General features: G+C 52.5%; 1 protein-coding gene across 1 annotated transcript in view; it reads right to left on the bottom strand.

Annotated features, from left to right (window-relative positions):
- Positions 1-25,566, bottom strand: part of LOC146188059 (mucin-6-like) — a 94,313-nt gene that overhangs the window by 50,336 nt on the left and 18,411 nt on the right. Inside the window, exon 2 of the mRNA XM_084603620.1 lies at positions 11,753-11,973. Coding sequence (XP_084459746.1) covers positions 11,753-11,973 — 221 coding nt within the window. The remainder of the gene's footprint in view (positions 1-11,752; positions 11,974-25,566) is intronic.

Genomic DNA, 25,566 nt, shown 5'->3' with positions numbered 1-25,566 from the left:
GCGTCTTATGGCCCTTGGGGTGGTGAATACTTTCCGGGAGCTCCGGGAGGCCCACCTTACAAATCAGTACACGCGTTTGTCGCAAACGGAGTCGGGTCGCCGCCTTCTTGCTCGACTCCGTATCCAACACACCACACTCATGGAAGACAGGTTTCGCATCCCAGAATTGTGGAGACGCGCCCTCTGCGTGCGACCTCTGCCAGCGAATATGTCACGCGAAGATCATAATGGTCGACGCCTGGCACGAGCGGAAGCCCTAGCCCGACATTATGGCAACAAAACAGGTGTATACTACGTGGACTCCTCCGGCCCTCACCACGGGGGATGGTACACGGCCGCTGTAGTTCACAACAGCAAAACGGTTAACGGTCTCACCTTCAGAGCCCACAGTACAACACACGCAGAAGAGGTGGCGATTGCTCTCACGGCTTCTCATTCCGACTCAAAATACATAATTACCGACTGGCGAGGAGCCTGTCGGAATGTCAGACAAGGCTGGACTCCCTTACTAGCCTATAAAATTTACTTAAATTGCATACGGGATACGGACCCCGCACACCGCTACCTTATATGGGCCCCTGCTCATCAGGGTTTGGCAGGAAACGAGGCAGCAGACGCAGCCGCCCGCGCGCTCTCTCACCGGGCTGTTTTCTCCTCCCTACCCGATCAGGAACCCATTTTAATCCGGCCTACACCTTCAAAGACATCACGACGTACTATCAAAATTGTCATCGCCTTTACCCCAGCCCATGTAAAGGTCTCAAAAAGGCGGATGAGCGGCTCCTTCTCCGCCTTTTCACCAATACATTGCTGTGCCCGGCAGCCCTAAAACATTTTGACCCCTCCTTTAGTGGCAGCTGCCCACACTGTGGAGCGGTGTCTTCTGACATCTATCACATGGTGTGGGCCTGCCCCTCCAACCCGGCTATTCCCCCCATCCCCAACCCAACCCGGGAGAACTGGGAGGCGGTCCTGCTCGGCTGCCACGACTTACAGGCCCAACAAGCCTTAGTCGGACGCGCCCGAGCGGCGGCAACCGCCACTGGGGTCCCCAACTAGGGACCTCCACCTAGTGTTTGTAAGGACCGGTCCCTTATCGGCCGATCCAAACATCCATGTGTAAATAAATGTTCTTACCACCACCACCAGCGCAGATGTCAAACTTTGGTGGTCAGTCAGGATGGGAAAAGTGCGTTCCTCGAGAGAAAGGCGGAAGTGCTTTATTGCTAAATATATTGTTAAGGTGCGGCTTGTGAGGGTGCGAGGTGCACCTTTGTTAGGTGAGTGTCCGCCAGGCACACCAGCGTTTGTTTCTTCTTCTCCCCAGCCTCAATTTCTTCCTTCTCCTGACGCTCCGTGTTACGTGACAATATTGCTAGCAGCTCTCGGCCGAGGGGCTGTAGCAGCGCTCGGTGGGCGCAGGCGTTTTGGAAAAGAAGGCGAGTGGCTGCCAAGCACCAGCCATGAACTGTTGCAAGACTGCGCCGAGAGCAGTGTCCGATGCATCAACCATGATGGACGTGGTTCGTCACACTTGGAATGAACTAGGAGCGTGGCGCCTGCGATGGCAGCTTTGATGCCGCTGAATGAGCGGTCAGCGGTATTGCTCCAAGCGACAAGAGCTGTCAGCTCGCTGTGGCCCCAGAGAAGGTCGTCATGGGGCTGCAGTATTGCAAAGCAGCGAGGAATGAAGAGCCGATAATAGTTGGCGAGGCCAAAAATTCGCGCAGTTAACGGGTGATGGTGGGCCGGGGAAACAGAGTGATGGCGGTGACACGAGCCGGTAACGGGCGGATGCCATGGCCGTTCACGCGATGACCGATAAAGTCCAACTTTCCAACGCCAAACTTGCTTGCCATTGACCACAAAACTATAGCGCCTGAGCCTTGCGAAGTCTTCACGCAGATGGACCTTGTGGGCCTCTGCTGTAGGGCTGAAGACGAGAATGTCATCAAGATAGGCAAAGCAGCACGTGAAACTGCGTAGGACTTGGTCAACAAACCACTGAAAAGTCTGGGACGGATTGAGAAAACCGAAAGGCATTCCCAGATATTCAAACATTCCAAAAGGCGTTATAATGGAGCTCTTCGGGATATCTGAGACCTCCACAGGAATCTGGTGACATGCCTGTTCGAGATCAACCTTGGGGAAAATTTTGCCGCCATGAAGGGCTGTTGTAAAACGTGATATATGTGGAATCGGGTAGCGGTCAAGGACTGTGGCTTTGTTGAGAGCCGGGTAATCGCCCCACGGGCGCCAGTCGCCGTTCTTTTTGGGCACCATGTGGAGGGCCGACGCCCAAGTACTCGAGGAGGGACGGATGAAGCCAAGCCACAGCATATGCTCGAATTCTTTTTTGGCGAGAGTGAGGCGATCTGGTGAGATGCGACGAGCGCGAGCAAAAACGGAACGCCCAGTTGTTAGAATATGATGAATCATGCTGTGCGCGACCGGTGCTTGCAGGGACGGGGGTCGAACGACGTCCGCAAACTCGGCAAGTGCTCTGGACAAGGGGCGGGAACTGTGCTGTGCGCCTGGAGGAGCCGTAGTCTGGGATCGCGGCAAGAGACGCCTTGGACGACTAGGCGCGTTACAGAATCCGGTATGCGGTTTTGTCGCATGGCAACTAGGAGCCTGTTGTGCCATAGGAAGTTGGCGCCGATGATTGGCGAGCGCACGTGCGCGATGACATATACCATGCGAAACGTATGGCGGAGTCCGATGTCAAGAGTCATGACTTGTGGCCTTATTTCCTTATGGTCGATCCGTTGACTGACATCAGAGGTGGAAAGTCTGAAGGACGGCGTCGCTCAGCCAACATAGGCGGAAGAACACAGATTTCGGCACCGCTCTCGATTAGGTAGCGGACTTTCGTTATACGGTCAGTGACATGGAAGAGGCGACTGGATCGTGGCCGGAGAATACCGGTCGGCTTCAGTGTTCGGCCGGACCGTCTCTTGCGAAGGAGCAGGGCTGGCGGCATTGGCATGTGGGCGAGCCGAAGTGGCGGTAGTACAAACAAAAGGTTTAGAAAGACGGAGAACGGTCCAGGAGTACTGCTGCCAGGAGTACTGTTGCTGGTACAGCGAGGTGCAGATGAGGAATATGGCCGGCGAGCGTCAATGGCTGCAACTTCAACTGTAAGCCGCGCTACTTGTTAGCATCATTGCGGCGGGTATAATAATCAGCAGCAGCTGTGCTGGGCAAATGAGGGGCAAGAGGGCAATGAATTGTTTCCACGGTGGGAAAACCAGCATTCATGACCTTATCTGCGAGCGCAGCGAGGGATTCCAGTGTCTGAGATGAATACACGCTCATTATCATGCGCACCTGCGATGGTAGGTGCTGCAGGAAGAGTTCCTGCAGGAGTGTGCTGTCGTGTGAAGCAGCGGAGTCTCCAGCCAGGGCGGTCATGCGACGCAACAGCTCGGTGGGCTTGTGATCTCCGATCTCTTCTAAGTTATGGAGCTGCTGCAGACGACGCGGCTCCGTTTCAGACGTTCGATGGATGAGCGTCGCGCGAAGATGATCGTAAGGGCATACGGCTGGCAGAGAGCGCAGGACGTCGCGAACAATCGCAGCAGTAGCAGGCGTGAGCGCGCCAATGACATGGTCGAACATGGTCACGTGGGAAGTGACGCGGTGCAGGCGGAGCAAGGCTTCCATGGTGGGGAACCAAAGTTCGGAGTACGACCACCAGAAAGAGGTCAGGGAGGTTGAGAGCGGCGACCGGGAACTAAAGTGGAGGCGCCGTGTGAGACCAGGGAGACGGCACATGAGGGGGGGAATCCGTGTCGATGGCTTACACGAGGAAAGGTAGCCGGGGTCTCGAGCTCCGGGCGCTGATAGGCCTAGCGAAGCGGCTGATGCAGGCGCAAGGCAGGAGTAGAGAGCGAAGACGCGAAGTCCGGAGTCACCAAATTTGTAAAGATGAATCACAGACACGCTCGTTATTAGGTATCCACAAATATATTTGACCGCTGATCCGGACCACGAAAAGGAAATAACAAGAAGAATACGATTGGGATGGAGCGCATTTGGCAAGCACTCGCAGGTTATGACTAGCAGCTTACCGGTATCGCTCAAGAGGAAAGTATACAACAGTTGCATCTTGCCTGTACTCACCTATGGGGCTGAAACGTGCAGGCTAACCAAGAGAGTTCTACTTAAGTTGAGGACAACCCAGAGGGCTATGGAACGAAAAATGGTAGGGGTAACATTAAGAAATAGAAAGCGGGCAGAGTGGGTCAGAGAAATAACTCAAGTTACCGACATTCTAGTAGAAATTAAGAAGAAATGGACATAGGCAGGACATGTAGTGCGAAGAGAGGATAACCGATGGTCGCTGAGGGTAACAAACTGGATTTCAAGGGAAGGAAAGCGTAGCAGGGGGCGGCAGAAAGTTAGGTGGGCGGATGAGATTAAGAAGTTCGCAGGGGTCAAGTGGATGCAGCTAGCACAGAACCGGGTTAAGTGGAGAAATATGGGAGAGGCCTTCGCCCTGCCGTGGGTATAATCAGGCTGATGATGATGATGATGATGAAATATATTTGACAGGACACGCTGAGCCAGGTGGGAACGGGACAGTGAACCGTCAGCATTCAGTCCTGCCGCCACGATAAACGAACTGCGCGTGCTTAGCTGGGGTGCTGAGACTGTCGTCTTCTTTTACGGCGGGACCACGATGGAATGCCACAAATTCTTCCCGCTTGTACTCGCCCGACCAAATTTATCGCCCTCACTAGCCGCCTCATTCGTTACGTTGCGTCCTACCTCACATGTCCCCGATTGGGACTATTTAGTTGCGCCTAATGCCGATCTCTTGTTGCACCGAAACGTTGCACTTTCCCACACCATCGTACAGGCAAAGGCAACTCTGTGCCGCTGCCGCTGACCAACATCAGCTATTCGGCCCAAGGGCTTCCACCTGGCATACGCGGGGCTACATTCTCACCTCTTGGCTCCTGTCAAGTTGCCCCATTGGACACTGAGCATGCCCTAGGTTCTGTAGACCCTGCCCACAGCCATTCTTCTACTGGCGTTATCATGGCAGTGATGTCCTCTCATCTGCTCTCTGCCCAATCTTTTCAGCTGCGCGGCACTTCTCGAGTTCTATTTCGACATCTGCGACCTTCATAACAACGCCCTAGGTCAATCTCTTACTGTCACCCACCGCATCGACACCGGCGACGCTCTTTCTAAACGCCGCCGACCACACCGGGTCTTCCATGCAGAACGACAGGTAATCCAGGCTGAAGTGGTGAAAATGCTAGAGAAGAGCATTATTGAGCCTTCTCGTAGTCCCTGGGCTTCACCCGTCATCCTGGTCAAGAAGGAAGATGGCTCGTGGCGCTTCTGTGTAGATTACCGTCACCGGAATAAGATCACTAAAAATGATTTATAGAGCCAAATTCTACTCCTAGGCCTGACATGAAAAGAGCATATTTTCATACTGCTGTCAGTCTTGGCATGGACGCCTAATTCCTTCAGACCGATGTCAGACTGGCAATATACTCATCAAGCCTTTGACGAGGCCTGACATGCTTCTGTGTAGATTACCGTCAACTGAATAAGATCGCTGAAAAGATGTCTATTCGCTTCCTTGAATTGACGATGCTCTGGATTGCCTCTACGCAGCCAAATTCTTCCCAATAGACCTGGTGTGGAAATAGTACATTTTCATACTACTATCAGTCTTGCCATGCATGCAAAATCGGCTCAGACCGACGTCAGACTGCCAAAATACCCATCAAGCCATTGACGAGGTCTTACATCTCTTTCAGGTTGTTAATGTAGATATAATAGGAACCCTTCATACGACATCTGGCAGATTGTAATATGTATGCTTTGTGCATCGCTGATTATGCGCGAGGTGTCTGGAAAACGCGGAATGCACATGACGGCTAAAAGACCGGCCCTGCAGAGTAGTGGCGTTGAGCATTCTGCAACCTCATGAACCATATACTGGCTGTTCACTGACACATCAGCGACGGCAGCCGGGGCTTGCTTGGCAGAAGACTTAAAAGCACAATGAAAACCAATTAGGCGCAATGGAATACCGTGACCCCACCTCTCGGAAGCACCCACGTGACGAACTAAGTGGGATGGCGCGCGTTGAGCTGACGCTCTGGTATTCTTTCCTAAGGTGTTTAGTTGCGCCTTTATTTTACGTTTATTTGCCTATTTAATGATTATATACACGGTATGGCTGTGTATAACCTTAACTGGAGGAATTAGACCTACTAACATGGCAAGAAAGCACTTCACCAAATCCACGAGGTTTCGAAGCTGACGCGTTTCAACTACTGCGACGACGCGCACCGGCTGCAACATTGATGTTGCTGTTGTGAAACAAACTGAAGCTGCCATGAACCAGCCAAATGTACGCTGTCACTGAATCCCGATAACGAGGTTCCTCTGCAAGAGCAGCGGAGCTGTCAGGTGCCTGACAGCTGGATGTTGAGCCACTAGCCTCTTTGCTCATTTAAAGCCTGATTGAGAAAAATTTTTGAGCTTAGTTTTCGAGTAGCAATGGAAACTTGCACCGGTTTCCGTCGCGTCCGTTCGGGTACAGAGCAGTACCGGACCATGGCAACAGCTGAAACATTAGCTTAGCAACGATGCAAGATCAAAATATACAATTCTGCCATTCATTATCAAGCAGAAGTAGAGAGATAAACACGACTATGAGCTTTTAAAGTGCACAAATGCGCCGTTCACTCCAGTGGTGGCAGTCGCGTCCAATAGCGATCGCATGTCAGCGTTTCGATACGACTATGGCGAGGATATCGACCATAAAGCACGAAACGTTCGCTGTTATTTGCGCTCTAAAGGCGTTTGATTATTGTCTCTTTGACACTAAGGTCAATGTCCTCTCTGACCACAACCCGCTGTCACACCTGACGACGTGTACTCCACATAATGTAAATTTGGCTACTCAGGCGCTGGCATTCCAGTTTTAGAACATTACAGTGAAATACCGAAAAAAGACATCGGGAATGGAAAAGGAGATGCGCTATTCATGGCTCCTTAACTTGACATGAAAGTCAGAACTATCGATGCCACCACACCATCCGAGAGAGGCGTGAACGTTCCCACTCGGCCGACGCTGTTTGCGGCGAGCTGTATGTGATATGCCGGATATTCTAAGAAGAGAGTTCCGCACGCTGATATCGAGCTCGTGTTCGTATGTGTGGTGTACTCAGGCTTGCTAGCAGCGATAACCAATGTGACTTTTCTTTATCGATATTAATTGCCCCAGGCAGCAGTAGGGTATGAGATGAAGGATGAATAAATGAATGGAAAAAGGTCGGCTGTTTTTATGGTGTCCAGAAGTGAGCGATGATGAGGTTCCTGCGCCCAAGTGACATATGAGGCAGGATTGATTGCTGAAAGGCTAGCTATGCTCAGGTGCCGGATTTGTGTTGGTTTGAGTGCTGAGCAGTCCCACAGCAAGTGGTGGATGTCGACCTCAACACCTTCGTTTTTACAGATCGGGCCCCCTGGGCGGGGATATAAGCGTTGGAAGCATAACCACGTCCTAGTGACAGCTGGTGTAAGCGCAACACCAACCCGGATCCTCCTAAGCGCACCTCCTCTGCACGGGTGAGACCGTGGGGAATTGATATCGCGCACGGAGCGATAAGTGCACGTGTGAGGCGCCGGTGGTGTTCCTTTCTTGACAAAAGGAGGATAGCGTCGTCCACTTCGAGGAGCCGTGGGATTGATAGGTCTTGGTTCGCGAGGCAGGTTGCTAAATCAGCTTGACTTTGAGAAGGCAGCAGATCTAATGGGACCCACTTAATGCGTATTGACTGTGGGATGCGCGCCGCAAGCTGGTGGATGTCTCGGCAAATTTTAGGGCAGCGGCTGACACGTCGGAGTAGACGTACTGCTTGAAGTGCGTCACTGCGGATAACAACGTTGGCTGTAGGGAGCATGGTTATGGAAGCCATGGAGTAGAGTGCCTCCTGAACTGCCACGAGCTCAGCGCAGCAAGATGTAAGGGGTTCCGAAAGCTGAAACGTAGTGGTCTGATTCAGGCTAGGGCTCCGTGGACAGTAGATTGCTGTTTTGGCTTCACAGCCTTGCAGGCTTCCATCCACGTACACCACTACGGAATCTTGAGGCAGGTGAGGATCTTGCTCTTCAAATTTCTGGCGAAGCAACGACGCCGAGTTGGCAGACGTTAGTGTGCGGATATCAGTTGGCTTGTTGTCTCCTAACTGTACAAATTTCCAGGGAGGGCGAACTGGCGCAGGTGGCTAAAGAATAATGTGTCACGTGGCATACGCCCTCAGTGCTTGCGTGGAATGTGACAAAGTGGCCTTGATTCTGCGAGAATCACGGCGCTGCTGCACCAGTTCATAGATGGTGTTGAGCTGTGCATTCTCCTGTAAAGCTACGACTGGTGTGAGTCATGGAAGGCATGTTATGGTCCTCATAGCTTATCGATTTACGGCTTCAAGGCAGGTTCAGGTGTATTGCAAAAACTTGATTTCAGAGATATCATGTAAGCGCCCCGCCAATGGGATGAGAGTAGTATTGAACAACGTCGGAGACAATACTGATCCCTGGGGCACACCATGTAGGGAAACAAATGAACCAACTGTGTCACCACTGAGGCGTATTGCAAATTTTCTTCCGTCTAAAAATGATGCGACGAAATCCAATTTGAGCAGGGTGATAAAAACCGTGCTGTTCAAGCCACCAAGAAAGCCGTGGGGCTAGCACTTTCTCTGAAAGCTTGCAAAGCGTTGATGTTGAGGAGATTGGTCGTAAGTTGGCGAGGTCTGTTGGAGGCTTTCCAGGTTTTGGAATAGGGATCACGACAGCGGTTTTCCAGCTCTCGGGTACGACACCATCAAGCCACACTTTGTTTATGGTGTCTAGTAGTTAGAGTGCAACAAAACTAATGTTCTTTTAAACCTCATAATGACTTTTGTCCAGGCCAGGCGCTGTTTTCCGTTTGGCATCGTCAATTGCAGCCAGCAGCTTAGACATCGAAAAATGGCTTACAATTCCATCTGCGTCGGCAGCAGATGGTTGTTTCCATGCGTCTGCAGGGATACCTGCTAAATTAAGATTTCCAGCTGAAGAAGGCAATATATAGTATTTTGGGAAAACGTTTTGAGCAGCTTCTTTGGCGAAATCGCCCGGCGACAGATTAGCCGCAAAGCAGGCTGTTGCTGCTGCGTTAGCAGAACGATGACCATTTTCCATTGCATGAAACGTTCGCCAGAGTGAGGCATTCGAGGATTTATCAGAAAAGTAGTCACACCATGCATGCCACTTGCGTCGCGAGAGATTGCATTCATATCTCCGAGCCTTCGCAGTAAGATATTTCAGTCGTGTACGTGCCTGCCCCGAAGTAGGGTCTCGCGTAGCATCCAGCTCAGCTTGACGGCGGGCTGCCCACAAGTTAAGCAAGCCAAGATCTAGTGCAGGCCGACCTACATCATTCCAGGTAGTAGTCGTAGCGCTGTTTAGTGCTCTTTGTATACGGTCAACAAGGAGTGACGACGAATCTGAAGACATACTGTCGAGACCTGTCGAGACATGAGCGAAAGCTGTCCCTGTTAATTACAGAAGATTTGCGGCGTAAAGGGCAGATTTCGTGTGTGTGTATGGCTGAGCTAGACTTCTGAGTGTTTACTAGTTCTCTACGACAGCATGAACCAGTGTTGGTTTTTATGATGCGGTTATTTATTTGTATGAGTTGTTCACTGTGTGCCACAGTGACCTGGAGAAACTGGTGCCTTGAGAGGACGGACATTGCTGCAGCGAATGTTGAGCATTCCTGTTGGTGTAGTTAGTATGAACTAGCTGATAATAAGCTATGTTATACCCCTAGAAGGGGCTCGTAGGGCCGCCGCTTGAGGCTGATCACTTCAAAGTGCGCGTCTTTGCGTGCCGCCGCCACCCATCTGTTTGCTTCTTGTATTTTGAACACAGTGCCCTTTTACACAGACGCGTTTGTAGAGGGGAGGCTCACGACGGCGTTAAGAGAACCTTTTAGCCGGAATGCCATCTATGCCGCGCTGCCTGGTTGTCGCACATATGGCACCCTTCAAGATGGCCGAAAACACAGTTCAGTTCAGGCGTTCAGTCGTGTCCGACTCTTCGTGACCCTATGGACCATGTCACGCCATGCTTTCCGGTCTCTCACTATCAACTTAACATCACATAGCTTCATCTGCAATGCCTCGAGAATGCCACCTAACCATCGCGTTCGCTGCCTACCCCTTCTCCGGCGACCCTCAACCTTTCCCAACATCAAATCTTTCTCCAGCGACTCCTCACATGGCACTTAAGCCCTTTTCTTACACTGTGACTTTTGGAGTGCGAAGCAGTCTATTTCTGTTGTTCGCTGATGTGGCAAAGAGTTCCCGAGGAGGAACTTATGATCTGACACGGGTATAGTTTTCAGATTGTGGAAGCCAGACACTTCCTTTTTCCCCTGTTATGGGTCTTCGGCATAGCGCCTGTGGTTTTTCTCTTTCGATGTTGTTGTTGAGGTCAAGTATGGGTGGTGCGTGGCAGTGCATTTGTGAGAAGGATTCAACCTGCCGTCTGAGCGTGGCTGGGCCTAAAGCGGGAAGAGTGCCTCCCGGCGGGAGCGGGTTCGATACTCTTACCAGAGAAAGAATGTTGCCGTACTCTGGTAGATGTAATTTGTAGTACTAGAGGCACCCTGAGCTAGAGGCTGAGGATAATCCATGGGGCTCTGCCCATTTAGCATACTATTTTTTCCTGGGACAATTGATATGTGGAGCCAGCTCCTGAAAAATGAAAGCCTATGTTTTTTGTTGTGTGAGTGCGGAAAACGGGATGTGATCAAAGCAAGTGCAGTTCAGTCGGAGCTGGGGCTCAATGGGCAGTCATGTAACCTGGTTCTACTTAGGCTCTAACCAGTTAGGTCAATGAGTAAAATAGCGCAAATTTTTTTTGTAAATTTATTTCTCATCACACGTTTTCTCTCTGTATATAATTCTCCTATAAATAATTGTTTTTCTATCATCACCTTCAATTAGCCTCTTGGTTTTCTCCCACGCCGAACTACATGACAGGAAGTGTTTGGAAACCATCCGACAAGAAAAATGAACATTAAAAACTCCATTAAGACGAAGCATATTCACTAGGTGCACTGGATGCGTCTCATATATATCTGCTCTTCAGAAATTAGAAGGTCAACTCCAATGCTACTTTTATTTCTAGCCAATTTGGTAGGCTTGAAACAGCCAGCTGGCGTGATGATTGCAAGTCTGTAGTTCACCTTTGGTACAGGATTTGCCATGAGCTAGGGCTACACCGTTTATTAGTTTAGAAATCATAGGCATGGATGCAGAAGCAAACAGAAATGACTACCAACTGTTTCTAAAATTGTAGAAGCAGAAAACTTGCTGAACCTGAACCTCTAAATTTGATACGGCCATCTTACAGTAATGGCGTAGGCCATTGGGACACAATCACGTCACCGGTTATATCCCTTTTCTAGACAATATTAGTAGGGTGAATTCCCCACGTATCTGTCAAATGTGTACTCATAAGTCGTCACTTGCATGCAGCCTCCATTTAAACTCCTAACTTAGCTCAGTGACCTGAAAACATTGGTTTCAAAAGCGTCTACTGGTGCCGTACGTAGGATGTGATGGCTAGAAGCCATTTAGGAGCCCCTTTCTTACGCTGTTTTTACATAGAGACACTTAAGGTTACCGCGCTGTTACAGACATATCCTAGCGTATCTGCTCACCGATGGCAAGGATGCGCGCCCTAGGTAGACTGGGCAGTGGTCCTCGGTGACGCATTTGCTATAGGCGTTGCGGAAGAAGCCGGGGGCGCAGAAACATCCTGTCCGGCAGTCCGCTGTGCAACGTTGACCGATGACGCGCTTCTCGCAGGTGGCCTCAGAGCATGAGCTGCTCACGCATTGCTTCCACACCTCGTTTTTCCCACATGGGTCAGGGGACACACCTGTTGGGAGGCAAGAAACTTACAACTTTTACAGGTTCCTACAAAGAACGCTCCACGGCAAGTTTGCACATATTCTCAACCAGGAATTTTACTTGGTCACCTTTCCGGATTAGAAGGTTCAATCATATTTGTCCAAGGCTGTTACGCGCAAAATAGCACCTGCCCAAATTTCACGGTGTCTATATTTTTAGACAGTAAATATGACGCGCATACGCGAATAGTTTACACAAGAGCGGCTGAGCAAAATTGACGCTTGCGTGCCTCAGCACCTCGGTTCATCAATGAAATGTCACTTGGGCCGAGCTGGCTCTGATTTTCCGAAGCTAACTAATGAGTGCAAACAGTAGACGATCCTCGGAGAAGAGCTAAGGACAGGCCCTACTAACAACTACATTACTCTTGGTTTGGGTTTGCAAAGTATAACGTCCTAAAGCGACTCCGGCTATGAAGATGCCGTAGAGAAGGACGCCGGTAATTTTGATCACTTGTGGTTTTTAATGTGCACTGAGGTCACACAGTACACAGACACAACTCCAGTTTGCCTCCATCGAAACGCAGCCGCTGGCGGTAGGGATCCAACCGGGGTACTCCGATACAGTAGTCGGACATCTTAACCATTGCATCACCACGGCGGGGGCTGCTTTACTCTTGGCAACAACATATACATAGACAAGCCACCCTTATATGCAAAGAGAAGAGAAAATAAGATGTTATCTGATCCAAGATAAGAACGTCGCGAGCACAGGAACTTATATTCAGCTTTGTACAGAGAAATGGAGGTGGCGGTAATGCAGTCCAGCTTTTTTCTTGATATTGTTACGAAGCGGTAAGCCAATGAAGACAGGAGACAGAACATGACCGATGGCGATGGTAGATGACGTTTAATGAATGTTCGCGGGCCTAGCGCGAGCGCTCCTTCCCGCGCCACTGCCCGCTTCTTCTTCCTTGTCGTCCGTAACATGACCCGGGGCCACCGAGCGATCGTCCCGATCGCGGAGGAGGAAGTTTAGCGATGTTAATGATTTTATGGCATGATGATGGGCATGTCTGGATGCTTGAAGAAGAAGAGGAAGAAGGAAGAATAGAACGGCTTTCCGGTACGATGTCTGATGCGTGGGTGATCCGCCTCCCTTGGAGCTGTCAACCATCCGTCACCAGAGTCCATGGGACCAATGGCTCGAGGTCACGTCAGGCAGCTTGGGCGGGGGTTGCGTGTTCGTGTCCATCGGTTCCTTCGGGTCATTCGGGTCTTTCGGGTCCTTCGTCTCGGTTCTGATTCGTATGTCTGTTCTCCTTGTCTTCAGGTCCGGGCTGGGGGCTGGGCGGTGGTAGCTGTTCAAGTCTGGGCTTGAAGGGCTCGGGCGAAGCTGCTCGGCGATGTCCCTGGGCCCTCGGTGATGGTCCCGGCTTGAAGATGGCCTCAATGCTCCAAGGCGAGGATGGGGATGTCGTACCCCGCACCTCCAACCAAATGTTACGAAGCGGTAAACCGATGAAGACAGGAGACAGAACATGACCGATGGTGATGGTAGATGATGTTTAATAAATCTTCGCGGGCCTAGCGCGAGCGCTCCTTCCCGCGCCACTGCCCGCTTCTTCTTCCTTGTCGTCCGTAACAATATGAATTGCTTGAAGCCCAACTGCGCCTATTCATTTTTGCTTCCTCCAAGAATCGACATCTTATAAAATTGCGGTGCACATTTGTAAGCAAGAGTTTGAGAAACGAGATGAACACCTTTGTTATCTCAGTTCTTAATATTGCCACGACTCAAGCCACTGAAAGCCGTGAAGGTACACATAGATGAGGACCCGAGAAAGGTCGGCTTCTAGCTCCGATAACAGAGTCCAGCACCAGCACGCCTCTCGAGCCAACAACCACTTTGTCGTCGTCGGCACCAAGCACGGTGGCCGCGCGGCGCTAGGCACGTGGCATTATTCCCTCCGCCAAAAGAAAACATCGTCCCGATATCAAGGTGAGAGGAGAAAAAACATTAGGGGTGAGGTGAACTGTACAATAGGTCAAGGGCTCACTTGCGGGAAGCGTCAAGATTACGAAACGCGACGTTGACACACACTCAGTAATGCGAAAAGTACGGGTTTAGGCGCACCTCATGCACAAATTCAGGCCGCTGACATCGAATACTGACGGTCACACTCCCATCTGGAAACAACTTCGTAGTTAACGCTGTTTAAGCGGCGCAGGTCTGAAATACCGGTGTAGCAGTTTTTCGCACTAGCCTTTGTGGGGCAAGGGGGTCCACACCCACACTTGGTCCCCTGGTTCGAAGTGGACTTCCCTGTGCCGAAGGTTATAGTGTCGAGCGTCGGAGGCATGCTGCTCCTTGATGTGCAAGCGGGCCAGCTGACGGGCTTGCTCGGTTTGTTTCGCGAAGTGGGTGGTATCGGCTTCGACCACTTCATCCTCGCACGGGAGCATCACGTCCAACATCGTGCTGACCTGCCTGCCATATACGAGACGAAACGGTGTAAACTGCTGGGTTTCCTGCAGTGACATATTGTAGGCGAAGGTGACATACGACAGGATCTCGTCCCACATTTGATGTTCAACGTCGATGTGCATTAAAATCATCTCCTCCAACGTTTTGTTGAGTCGCTCCGTTAGGCCATTTATTTGAGGGTGATAGGCTGCTGCCGTGCGATGATCAGTTTGGCTGAGAGTTAAGTTGTCCCACAGTAGCCGAGCTATAAATGCCTTCAACAAGGTTGATGACTGGAAAGTTGGTAAGGGTTCATATCTAACCAGCCAAATGACGAGGCACCGGTAAGAAGAGGACAGGACAAGGCTGGACTAGGAACTGAATGTTTATTGAACGAACGAAAACAAAGAAGACTCCTTCCAAAAAGCATGCGCACAACCCAACTGGTGAAATGGCACCCATTTCACCGGTTGGGTTGTGCGCGTGCTTTTCGGAAGGAGTGTTCTTTGTTTTCGTTCGTTCAATAAACAGTCAGTTTCTAGTCCAGCCTTGTCCTGTCCTCTTCTTCCCTGTGTCTCGTCCTTTGGATGGTAAAATATGTAAACGCCTTGCCTCGGTCTGTAATGATGGTCGACGGTGTACTGTGTCTAAGCAAAATGTCATTCATACAGCAGTAATAAACTTCCCCGGCAGTACCTAGGGCAAGGGCCTTCGTTTCAGCTTAACATGTCAGGTAATCCGGTGACTACGATTCTGCTTGTGTTCATTCGAGGATAAAGGAATGGGCCTAAAATATACATGCCTACTTGCAAGAATGGTGTGAGGGGTGGCTCAATAGATTGCAATATGCCGGATGGCTTGAGCGCGGGTTTTTTTTTGGCCGCTGCCAAATTCGACAAGACTAGACGTAACGTTTACCACTCTGAGTAAGATGTGACCAGAAATAGTTCTGCCGGGCTCGGTTTAGGGTCAGCCCCAAGAAAGCCAACATGACCGGAAGCTAGTTCGTCGTGGCAGGCCAGAAGGATTTCGTTCCTTACATTAGCCGGTATGACTCAGTCAGTCAGTCAGTTCAGCTGTTCAGTAGTGTCCGACTCTTCGTGACCCTATGGACCATATCACGCCATGCTTTCCGGTCTCTATCTTCCTAACATCACATAACTTCATCTGCAGCGCCTCGAGGATGCCATCAAACCATCGCGTTCGCTGCCTACCCAATCCCCGGTGACCCTCAACCTTTCCCAACATCAAATCTTTCTCCAGCGGCTCTTCTATTCTCATCAGATGACTAAAGTAGCCGAGCTTTAACTTTAGAATTTGACCCGCCAATGAGCAGTCAGGGTTTATGGTCGACAATATCGACTGATTTGATCTTCTGGCCGTCCAAGGAGCTTTCAAGAGTCTCCGCCAGCACCACAATTCAAACGCGTCAATTCTTCGGTGGTCAGCCTTCTTCACAGTCCAACTCTCGCATCCATACATCACAACTGGAAAGACCATAGCCGGTATGACTAGCAGGTATGTTTTTGCACTCGATGTAAAATTCCTCCTTTAAGGCGGAATTTGCGGAGGCAGAACGATGACAGTCCAGAGCAAGGTAACGGGGTATTGTAAGGTGCCCACTTTCAAGATGGTCGATGATCAGTCGCAGCTCGGCGTCGGCACGCTGTCTGGAAACGAGGTCGGACGTACTGAATGCTCCGAGGAAGCTATCGTCGTTGGTGGCGTCTGATGGAGGAGGGTTGACGGGAGCACGGGACAGGCTATCAGCTTCGGTGTGCTTTCGGCAGGACTTATAAATAACGTCGAAATCAAACTCCTGATACCACGATGCTCAATGTGGTAAGCGCAAGGGTCCTTTAAGTTTTTCATCCAACACAATGAGTGATTGTCAGTGATCACTCGAAACGGTCGGCATAAAGGTATGGGCGGAGCTTGGCAGTGGCCCATACTACCGCCGAAAATTCTTTTTCGGTGGTGGAATAGTTGGACTCAGCACGGGAACGTGCACGGATGGCGTAGGCAATTACTTTGTCGACCCCCTCTTGTTGCTTAACTAGAACAGCACCAAGGCCGACATTGCTCGCATCCGTGTGTAGCTCCATGTCGGCATCGTCGTCGAAATGTGCCAGGATCGGGAGTGACGGGAGCCGGCGTCGTAACTCGTCGAAAATCATCTGCTGCTCTGCGCCCAAGACAAATGATGCGTCATCTCGAGTCAGGAGTTTCAGAGGGCTGGCCATCTGTGCAAAGTTTTTGATGAAGCGGCGATAATAGGAGCACTGCCACAAAAACCGCCGGACTGCATTTTTTGGGCGGAGACGGGAAAGGCAGCAACGGCAGCAAATTTCCCAAGGTCAGCTCGGATGCCATCAGCACTGACGATGTGCCCAAGAAACTTCAATTCCGTGAAACCGAAATGGCACTTCTGAGGCTTGAGAGAAAGGTTGGCAGACTGAACAGTTTCGAGAACAGTTCTCAGGAGGCGCAGGTGTTCTGCGAACGTCGGCGAAAAGGTTATCACGTCGTCGATATAAACAAGGCATGTCTGCCACTTCAGACCTATGAACACAGTGTCTATCATTGCCTGGAATGGGGCAGGAGCGCAGCAGAACCCGAATGAGAGAACGCGAAATTAATAGGGCCCATCTGGTGTCTAGAAGGCATGTTTTTTCATGGTCCCTCTCATAAACTTCGTCGATGAGGAGAAGTTTTTGGCTCGGCGAAGTTGGTCGACAGAGTCGTCGATCCGTGGCAGCGGATAGACAACCTTCTTTGTCATACTGTTAAGATTCCGGTAGTCGACGCAGACACGCACTGTTCCGTCTTTTTTTGACGAGGACGAGAGGAGACGACCATGCGCTGCTTTACGGTTGAATGACGCCATCGGCAAGCATCTCTGACTTACTGTTGGATAGCTTCTTTCTCCCGAGGAGACACACAATAGAGCTGCTGAAGGATAGGCTGAGTGACTTCATGCGTGATAATTCGGTGTTTAATGACGGACGTTTGCTGCACTTTAGACGAAGACGTGAAGCGCGCACGAAACTCCAGCAATAGATCCTTGAGTTGCCTTTTTTCAGCGGAGGAATCGCTAGAATTGATGTCCACAGCGCGTACGGTATCATCCGGTTCGGTGACAGACGTTTAGCTTCCTCGGAAGCAAAACCTTCGGCGACTTCGTGCAGATGGTCGACGTAAGCAACGACAATGCCACGGAACAGATGTTGATGTTCATTGCAGAAATTGGTGAAAAGTACCTTCGTTTCTCTGCCACGAGAAAAACAAAGACCTCTTGCCACAGAAACTCCTAACGTGAGTGAGAGGGAGCCATTAGGCTCAACAACTCGGAGGCCGTGTTGTGGCTCGTCACATCTAACTCACGCGTGGATGCTGGAGCGTGGGGGCACTGTGAGGCTGTCATCGGCGACTCGCAGCGGGGAGTGGGACCCATGGTACTCATGCTTTTCGGTGACCCGCTTTGCGGAAAACGTCACCAAGCTGTTTGGGAGATCTATAGTGGCACCGCATGCGTGCTCACGAAAGAAGTCGATTGCAAGAATAACTTCGCATCATCATTCGCGTAGAACAAAAAGGTGGCGACAATTGTGCACCCTCGCACCATAACCCTGGCCGTACACATACCCAGTGATCCAACCACATATCCGCCTGTCGTACGTATGCCTGATCCATTCCATGCCTCATCGCTTTTCTCAGTGTCCTTGTCAGCCGCCCGCTAAAGATAGAATAACCGGCTCCCGTATCAACTAAAGCGAAGACCTCCTTCGTGTCGGCGATAACAGAGACATCTAGGGAGACCCGGCACAGACCAGGGCCTGTCGACGTCGGTTCGGAGTGAAGCGAGTGGTATGGCGGTGGAAGCTGGGTGGCAGTTGTGCGGTCTGCATCGGGGCGATTCAATCGACACGGCGGTGATAACTCGTCGGCAATGCGGACGACGTCGGGGCGATCTGGTTGTGCGGCAAAAGCTGGACTGGAATTCGGCGTTCGACGTCGGGGCAAATCGAGCGGTGCTGCGGTGAAAACTCCGCGGCGAATCGGTGTGCGGCGACGCCGCCCCCAAAAGGTCGCCGGAGCAAGTTTTCCCAACGAGGGCTCGAGGAACCATGGTGTGGTGGCCCCCAGGGCGAAGAGCGGCGTGGCGAAGGCGAGCGCGACTCACAACGAGGAGAATGTAGTGGACAATGCTTGCGGGTGACGTACTCGGCGATGTCCTGAGGCCGCTGATCAGGTCGCGGACGAGGGCTGTCGGGGGAAAATCCACTCAGGCCCATCTGGCGATAAGGGCACCGCTGGTAGAGGTGACCTGCCTCGCCAAAGTGGTGGCATAGAGGGCGGTTATCTGGAGCGCGCCAGAGATCAGTCTTCCGGGGCGCCTGGCGCCGATCTGCCCAGAGGGGCAGCGGTTCCGCAGTGTGCAAAGCGACCTCAGGTGGAGGGTAAAGCTTAGGAGCAGGAAGCAGCGCTGGGCGGCATGTGACATCAGCCTAAATCATCAGCTGGGTGAAGCACGGGGGCGGCGGTTGAACGACTGCACCTACTTATCGGTGGCCTGAGTGCGTTCATGATATCTTCGCGGATGACGCTCGCCAGAGACGCCGTGCCAGGCGGAAGTGTTCCGTGAAGTTGCTGCAGCTCATTGCGAACCACGGTGTGAATGAGGTCGTGAAGGGAGTTTAGATCTGCCCCGGGATTGTAGTCGGTGCGGTAAGTCGGTGGTAGTGTGGAGATGGAATTCAGTGGCCGAGCGTACTGGCTGCACCGCTGCTGTAGCAGTTTCTCATTGATCACAGCTTCAGCCAGAGACGTCGCAACGATGATGGGTGGGTTCGGCACGAGGCCCGAAAAAAGCTGGTCTTTGACGCTGCGCATCAGGTGCCGCACCTTTTTCTCTTCACCCATGGACGTGTAGGTGCTGTGACAAAGACGCATGACATCTTCAACGTACATTGCGACCCCTTCGTTCGGACGTTGGACTCGAGAGGTCAGGGCACGTTCCGCGTTCTCCCGGCGATCATTGTTGGCGTACGTACCGAGGAGCTGGCTTCGTAAGGCTGGCCACATAGAGAATGTGGCCTCGCGGTTCTCGAATCACCTCCGAGCAGCGTCTTCAAGGCTGAAGTAGACGTTTCGGATTTTAGAGCGCAGCTCTTTGGCGTCCGTTCCTCGGTTTCGCGTCGGCGTCGTCGTCGGCCTCGTAATCAGCTCCGCCCCCCTTTCATCCCCCTAGCGCTAGCAGCGACCGACTGATACCGCTGGATGCCGCTGACGCCGCTAGGGAGTCAAGATAACGTGACTGCATAGAACACCGTCGCCGCCATGCAGAAAGAGGAGGGGAGGGTCCCCCCCCTGTTCCTGTGTGGCGGATAGGGTGCTCTTCAGTTGCCGACGCACCGGTTATTTCACGTAGGCCCCGGCACGTCAACGAATACGTAACCACCTTCCCACGGCTAGACCTGGTTCTTGGCGCTGCGGAAGCGAGGGTATCATATTGTTTGCGTCGGCATCGGCGGCGTTGTCCCTGAAACCAACTCCGCAGCTGGGGTTGACTCACTCTCGGCGTCAGCAGCATCAGTCAGTCGCTGCTATCTCTTCCCTCCTCCCTTTATTGCGTTGTCCGCTTGCTACGCGCGCCTCTGCCCCCATCGTTTGCCGCTGGGTGTACACGCCGCCCCCTTCCCCCTCTTCCTGCGAGTCTCCGGTTGTCAAAGCGCCGGCTCGAACTTAATTCCTTTCTTCGCTCCAGCTCCAATGCAACCCCTGTGCGGTGGCAATCAGAGATGGGTGGCGGATCTGTATATGTGCACCGCCCGAGCCGAAATTGCTGCTGCCGTTTGCCACTGCGAAATGATCTGCCAGTTCTTTCTGAGCCATGAGCGAGACGACCGCTGGAAGTCCTCCTGCTGCTGCCGCTGCCGCTGCCGCTGCCGCTGCTGCTGCTGCTGCTGCTGCTGCTGCTGCTGCTGCTGCTGCTGCTGCTGCTGCTGCTGCTGCTGCTGCTGCTGCTGCTGCTGCTGCTGCTGCTGCTGCTGCTGCTGCTGCTGCTGCTGCTGCTGCTGCTGCTGCTGCTGCTGCTGCTGCTGCTGCTGCTGCTGCTGCTGCTGCTGCTGCTGCTGCTGCTGCTGCTGCTGCTGCTGCTGCTGCTGCTGCTGCTGCTGCTGCTGCTGCTGCTGCTGCTGCTGCTGCTGCTGCTGCTGCTGCTGCTGCTGCTGCTGCTGCTGCTGCTGCTGCTGCTGCTGCTGCTGCTGCTGCTGCTGCTGCTGCTGCTGCTGCTGCTGCTGCTGCTGCTGCTGCTGCTGCTGCTGCTGCTGCTGCTGCTGCTGCTGCTGCTGCTGCTGCTGCTGCTGCTGCTGCTGCTGCTGCTGTGCTGCTGCTGCTGCTGCTGCTGCTGCTGCTGCTGCTGCTGCTGCTGCTGCTGCTGCTGCTGCTGCTGCTGCTGCTGCTGCTGCTGCTGCTGCTGCTGCTGCTGCTGCTGCTGCTGCTGCTGCTGCTGCTGCTGCTGCTGCTGCTGCTGCTGCTGCTGCTGCTGCTGCTGCTGCTGCTGCTGCTGCTGCTGCTGCTGCTGCTGCTGCTGCTGCTGCTGCTGCTGCTGCTGCTGCTGCTGCTGCTGCTGCTGCTGCTGCTGCTGCTGCTGCTGCTGCTGCTGCTGCTGCTGCTGCTGCTGCTGCTGCTGCTGCTGCTGCTGCTGCTGCTGCTGCTGCTGCTGCTGCTGCTGCTGCTGCTGCTGCTGCTGCTGCTGCTGCTGCTGCTGCTGCTGCTGCTGCTGCTGCTGCTGCTGCTGCTGCTGCTGCTGCTGCTGCTGCTGCTGCTGCTGCTGCTGCTGCTGCTGCTGCTGCTGCTGCTGCTGCTGCTGCTGCTGCTGCTGCTGCTGCTGCTGCTGCTGCTGCTGCTGCTGCTGCTGCTGCTGCTGCTGCTGCTGCTGCTGCTGCTGCTGCTGCTGCTGCTGCTGCTGCTGCTGCTGCTGCTGCTGCTGCTGCTGCTGCTGCTGCTGCTGCTGCTGCTGCTGCTGCTGCTGCTGCTGCTGCTGCTGCTGCTGCTGCTGCTGCTGCTGCTGCTGCTGCTGCTGCTGCTGCTGCTGCTGCTGCTGCTGCTGCTGCTGCTGCTGCTGCTGCTGCTGCTGCTGCTGCTGCTGCTGCTGCTGCTGCTGCTGCTGCTGCTAAACGAGCTGCCAGAGCAGAGGCCCAGCGCCGTCGCCGTCAGAATCCAGAGCAGTAAGCGAGGCTGAAGCAGAAGCTCATCGCCGCCGTCAAAAAGACCCTGCCGTTCGCACCGCCGAAGCGGAGGCTCATCGCCACCGTCGAGAGCAACCAGGTGTAAGCGAGGCTGAAGCGGAAGCTCATCGCCGCCGCCGAGAAGGGAGTCTTTGTTAAAGGAATACGTGTGAAAAATAAAAAACATTCTGTGACAGCGCATACATGTGTTGCTCGATTTCTTTGCCTCAATCTATCGAAATGGTGAAACAGCTTATTGGCTGCGCTCAAATTTCGCATTAGGAAGTAACGTAATCGTCGGTAATTTTTTTAATTCAGATATCCTGTTTTTCTCTTTGATGTGTATGCATTGTCGTATGTACTGAAGATGCTATCCTGCAGTCACTAAGTGTACGTGGGCGCTGGCATTGCCCATGAATTTTTAATTGACGACCTACAAGTAGCGTATGCGATGCCGGACACTATTTCTCGAGCGCAAAATTTTCAAAATACTTGCTCTAGGAGGGTTGGTATTTCGCTTATCTTTTTGCACCATCGCCCCAGCCGTGAAACGTCGCGACCCTTTTGTTGTGTGCTAGCCAGTCCTCGGCGTCTTCGAACTGCTCGCCGTGAAATGGCTTAAGGGTGCTTGGAGTCTGAAGGATGAGACAGGACGTAGGGGTGGAAGGGGCAATCGTGGTATGGGTGAGCGGCGTCCTTGCCATAGCTAGGGTGGAAGCTATAGGCTATTCGTCAAGACGGAAGGTCTTGGGAGGCAAGCCTTGGAGCCACCGATTTGCACGATGAACAAGAGTGGTCAAGAGAGGCGGCCAAGTCGGGTCGTCCGCTGGAGAAGGAATCATCGATGGCACTTCGACCAGTGTCAAAATTCAAGCAGCAGGGAGCCGTGAATCCAGGTAGAACGAGAAGATGGTGTGCACGGTATGAAGAACTGAACAAGGGTAAACGGGGTACGCCTCAGTTCGCAGATGAGCCGTTTCGACAAGTGGACTTGTCTTCGTCTGGGCTGAAGTAGACGGGGCCGTGAAGGTACACGTGGATGAGGACCCGAGAATAATATCGGTTTCAAGCTCCAAAAACAGAGTCCAGCACCAACGCGCCTCTCGAGCCAACAACCGCTTCGTCATCGTCGGCACCAAGCACGGTGGCCGCGCGGCGCTAGCACATGGCAATATTTAGAGCATTCTCGCCGAGTGCCCGTTAATACAGCAGCTACTCCTCTCGACGTAAGTCTTCCAAGAGGAAAGTGGGATAGTATACAACACTCCAATGACACATAGAACATGGTTAGTCCCGTGCCTGATTTGGCGACCACGTCTTCGATCACCGCAAGTATGGAAGCAACCCAGGTAGCACAGAATGTGGGGACCCAGTATGTCTGATGTAGTCAAGTGGGGTTGGGGCAACCACCATAAAACCTGCATCGGTCCCCGATGGGGCAAATGTGGGCAAGCCCCATTTGGGCTTGCCCCTGTTCCTTCTGCATGGGTCCCATAGCAGCTTGCTCGGGCTAATGCAGAGCACATTCCTGCATCCAGACCACAAGGGTACTTTGTCGGATATTTAAGGGCAATCCAACCTGAGTGTGGGCTCTTTATAGGAAAGCCCTCACAGATTCGAAATGAGACCGCCCTCATAAAATCTTTGTGGGACCTACATCGGCCATAGCGTGGCAAAAAAAACGGACTTGCCCACTTGCTGCCCCAATCGGCCCCTTGTAGGTTACTTGAGGGCAGGTGAAATATGAATAAGAGCTCTATTTGGGCAAGCCCTCGAGAAGTCCAAATGAGGCAGCCTTAGCGAAACTGCGGTAGGTCCCACCTAGGCTGTTATGGGACTGGAAGGCGGGCGTGCCCTCAAGGTACCAAAATTGGCCCTTGTGGAAAACTTCAAGGCACGTGCAACCGCAGGTGGGCTCTAGGTTCAAAAACAACACCCAGCCCAATTGGGGCTGCCCACACAAAACTGCTTTATATCTCACATGGGCCGTAATGGGGCTGGAAGGCGGGCCGACCCGCATGATACCAAAATCGGTCCCTTGTGGGGAATTTGAAGGCACGTGCAACAGCAAGTGGCTTTTAGGTTCAAAAACAACACTCAGCCCAATTGGGGCTGCCCATACAAAACCGCTGTAGGTACCACATCGGCCGCAATGGGGCTAGAAGGCGTGCGTGCAATTGTGTAATGATTCTTTCCGACCTCTATTTGTATTAGATGTTGCCCCATATTACTATTATAGATGATTTGTATAACAGTTGTTGCCATGTTTAGTCGGTTAAAAATAATACGCGGCTTTAGTTCTCGCGCTCATGCAAATTGAGCTAAAAATGCTAAAACATACTGATTGCTAACTGTTGCTCCTAATATGGTTTCTGGGGATAGCCTGCAACACTCAGCACAATATTACTGTTCAGAACACACATCTCCATAGCCTGAACAAGATTCACACGAAGTCATTTAGGCTAGATTAATGTTATGAAATATTGTAAAATTTATTCTTGTGGCTGTTTAGAAAGGGCACACATGCATAAAATAATTACTTAATTATGTGCATAGATAATGGGTGGGAGAACTTGGACAGGGGCTTTCCATCAATTTACTGCGTCGGAACCCTATGAGAATAATGTGGGAAAGCCCAAGTGCGGCTTGCTCTATAGAACCCGCATCGGTCCTATGTCATTATCTGAGGGGCTAAACGAAATAAAAAAAATAAATGTTCATCCAGAGAGGCTGCCCGAATCTGTCCAAAGTAGGACCATCGTGGGCAGTTGGCGGGATGTGCCCTTTTGTCGATGCGGGAAAAATGTACGGAGCCCCGCAAGGGCTGCCTGCATCGGTCCCTAGTGGGGACCTTTGGGGCTTTGTCGACAGACCCTTCAGGCCTACGTCGGCCCCTCTTGCAGCACCCACATTGAGCCCACCGGGGCTGTCCTGCATTGCCTACATCGGACCCACCAGGGGCCCGCCTTCATAGCCCACTTTGTGCTACCTAGGAAAGCGCCCGTCTCGGCTGCGGGAGGTGGTCAGTTCGAAACCCACCGCCGGACACCCACCGGTAAAAATGGGTACAAGCGTCCCCCGGCCTGGTGCTCGGCTTTTACAGGGGTGTACGTTTGGGAGAAGCTCCGTAAACCCCGCTGCGCGCCCCTCCTCCGCAGTGGGCCCAAACCCAGTTTCGAACCTCGCAGCCTGCAAAGGTGGTTCTGTTTGTCTTGCAAAGGTACTTCCTTTGACCCTCACCTGAAGTGCTCCCTTAGAGCCTCAGCTGCAGCAGTCCTAAAAAAAACAAAACGGTGAAAATGGGTACAAGCGTCCCTCGGCCTGGCGCTCGGCTTTCCTAGGGGTATTCGCTTGGGAGAAGCTCCGTAAACCCCGCTGCGCCCCTGGTGGGCCAAACCTAGTTTCGAACAACTTCGCAACCTGCAAAGGTGGTTCATGTTCGTCTTGGCTCTCCCTCTGAGCCTTGGTGCAACCAACATACGACTATAAAAAAAAAAAGCCGAGTCGTGGCCGAGTGGTTTGGGCGCCCGTCTCGGCTGCGGGAGGTGGCCAGTTCGAAACCCACCGCCGGACACCCACCGGTAAAATGGGTACAAGCGTCCCCCGGCCTGGTGCTCGGCTCTTCTGGGGTGAAATGCTTGGGAAAAGGGTTCACGGCCCAAATAGTTGCGCCGATGTGGCAGTGATTCGTTCCGCCATCGGACAACAATAAGTCCGCCTTGCGCGGCAACAGCCCATTATGTGGCCCTTTTTTTTTTTTTCTCGCAAAGTCAGACAGGCCGGAAATCCGGACTTGCCGTGGGACTGCAGTGATCTCTGAGAAGTGAACTTCATCAGCGACAGTGAACCTTTACGTCTTTCGACACGCTGGCTTAAAGCGTTTCGCACTTGAAACAAGGCATTTTCTGAGTTTTCGCGTGTGC

This window comes from Amblyomma maculatum, chromosome 5 (assembly GCF_055883805.1).
Source record: "Amblyomma maculatum isolate TAMU_Amacu chromosome 5, ASM5588380v1, whole genome shotgun sequence".
Taxonomy (NCBI): Eukaryota; Metazoa; Arthropoda; class Arachnida; order Ixodida; family Ixodidae; genus Amblyomma; species Amblyomma maculatum.
This window is presented reverse-complemented; position numbering and strand designations above follow the sequence as displayed.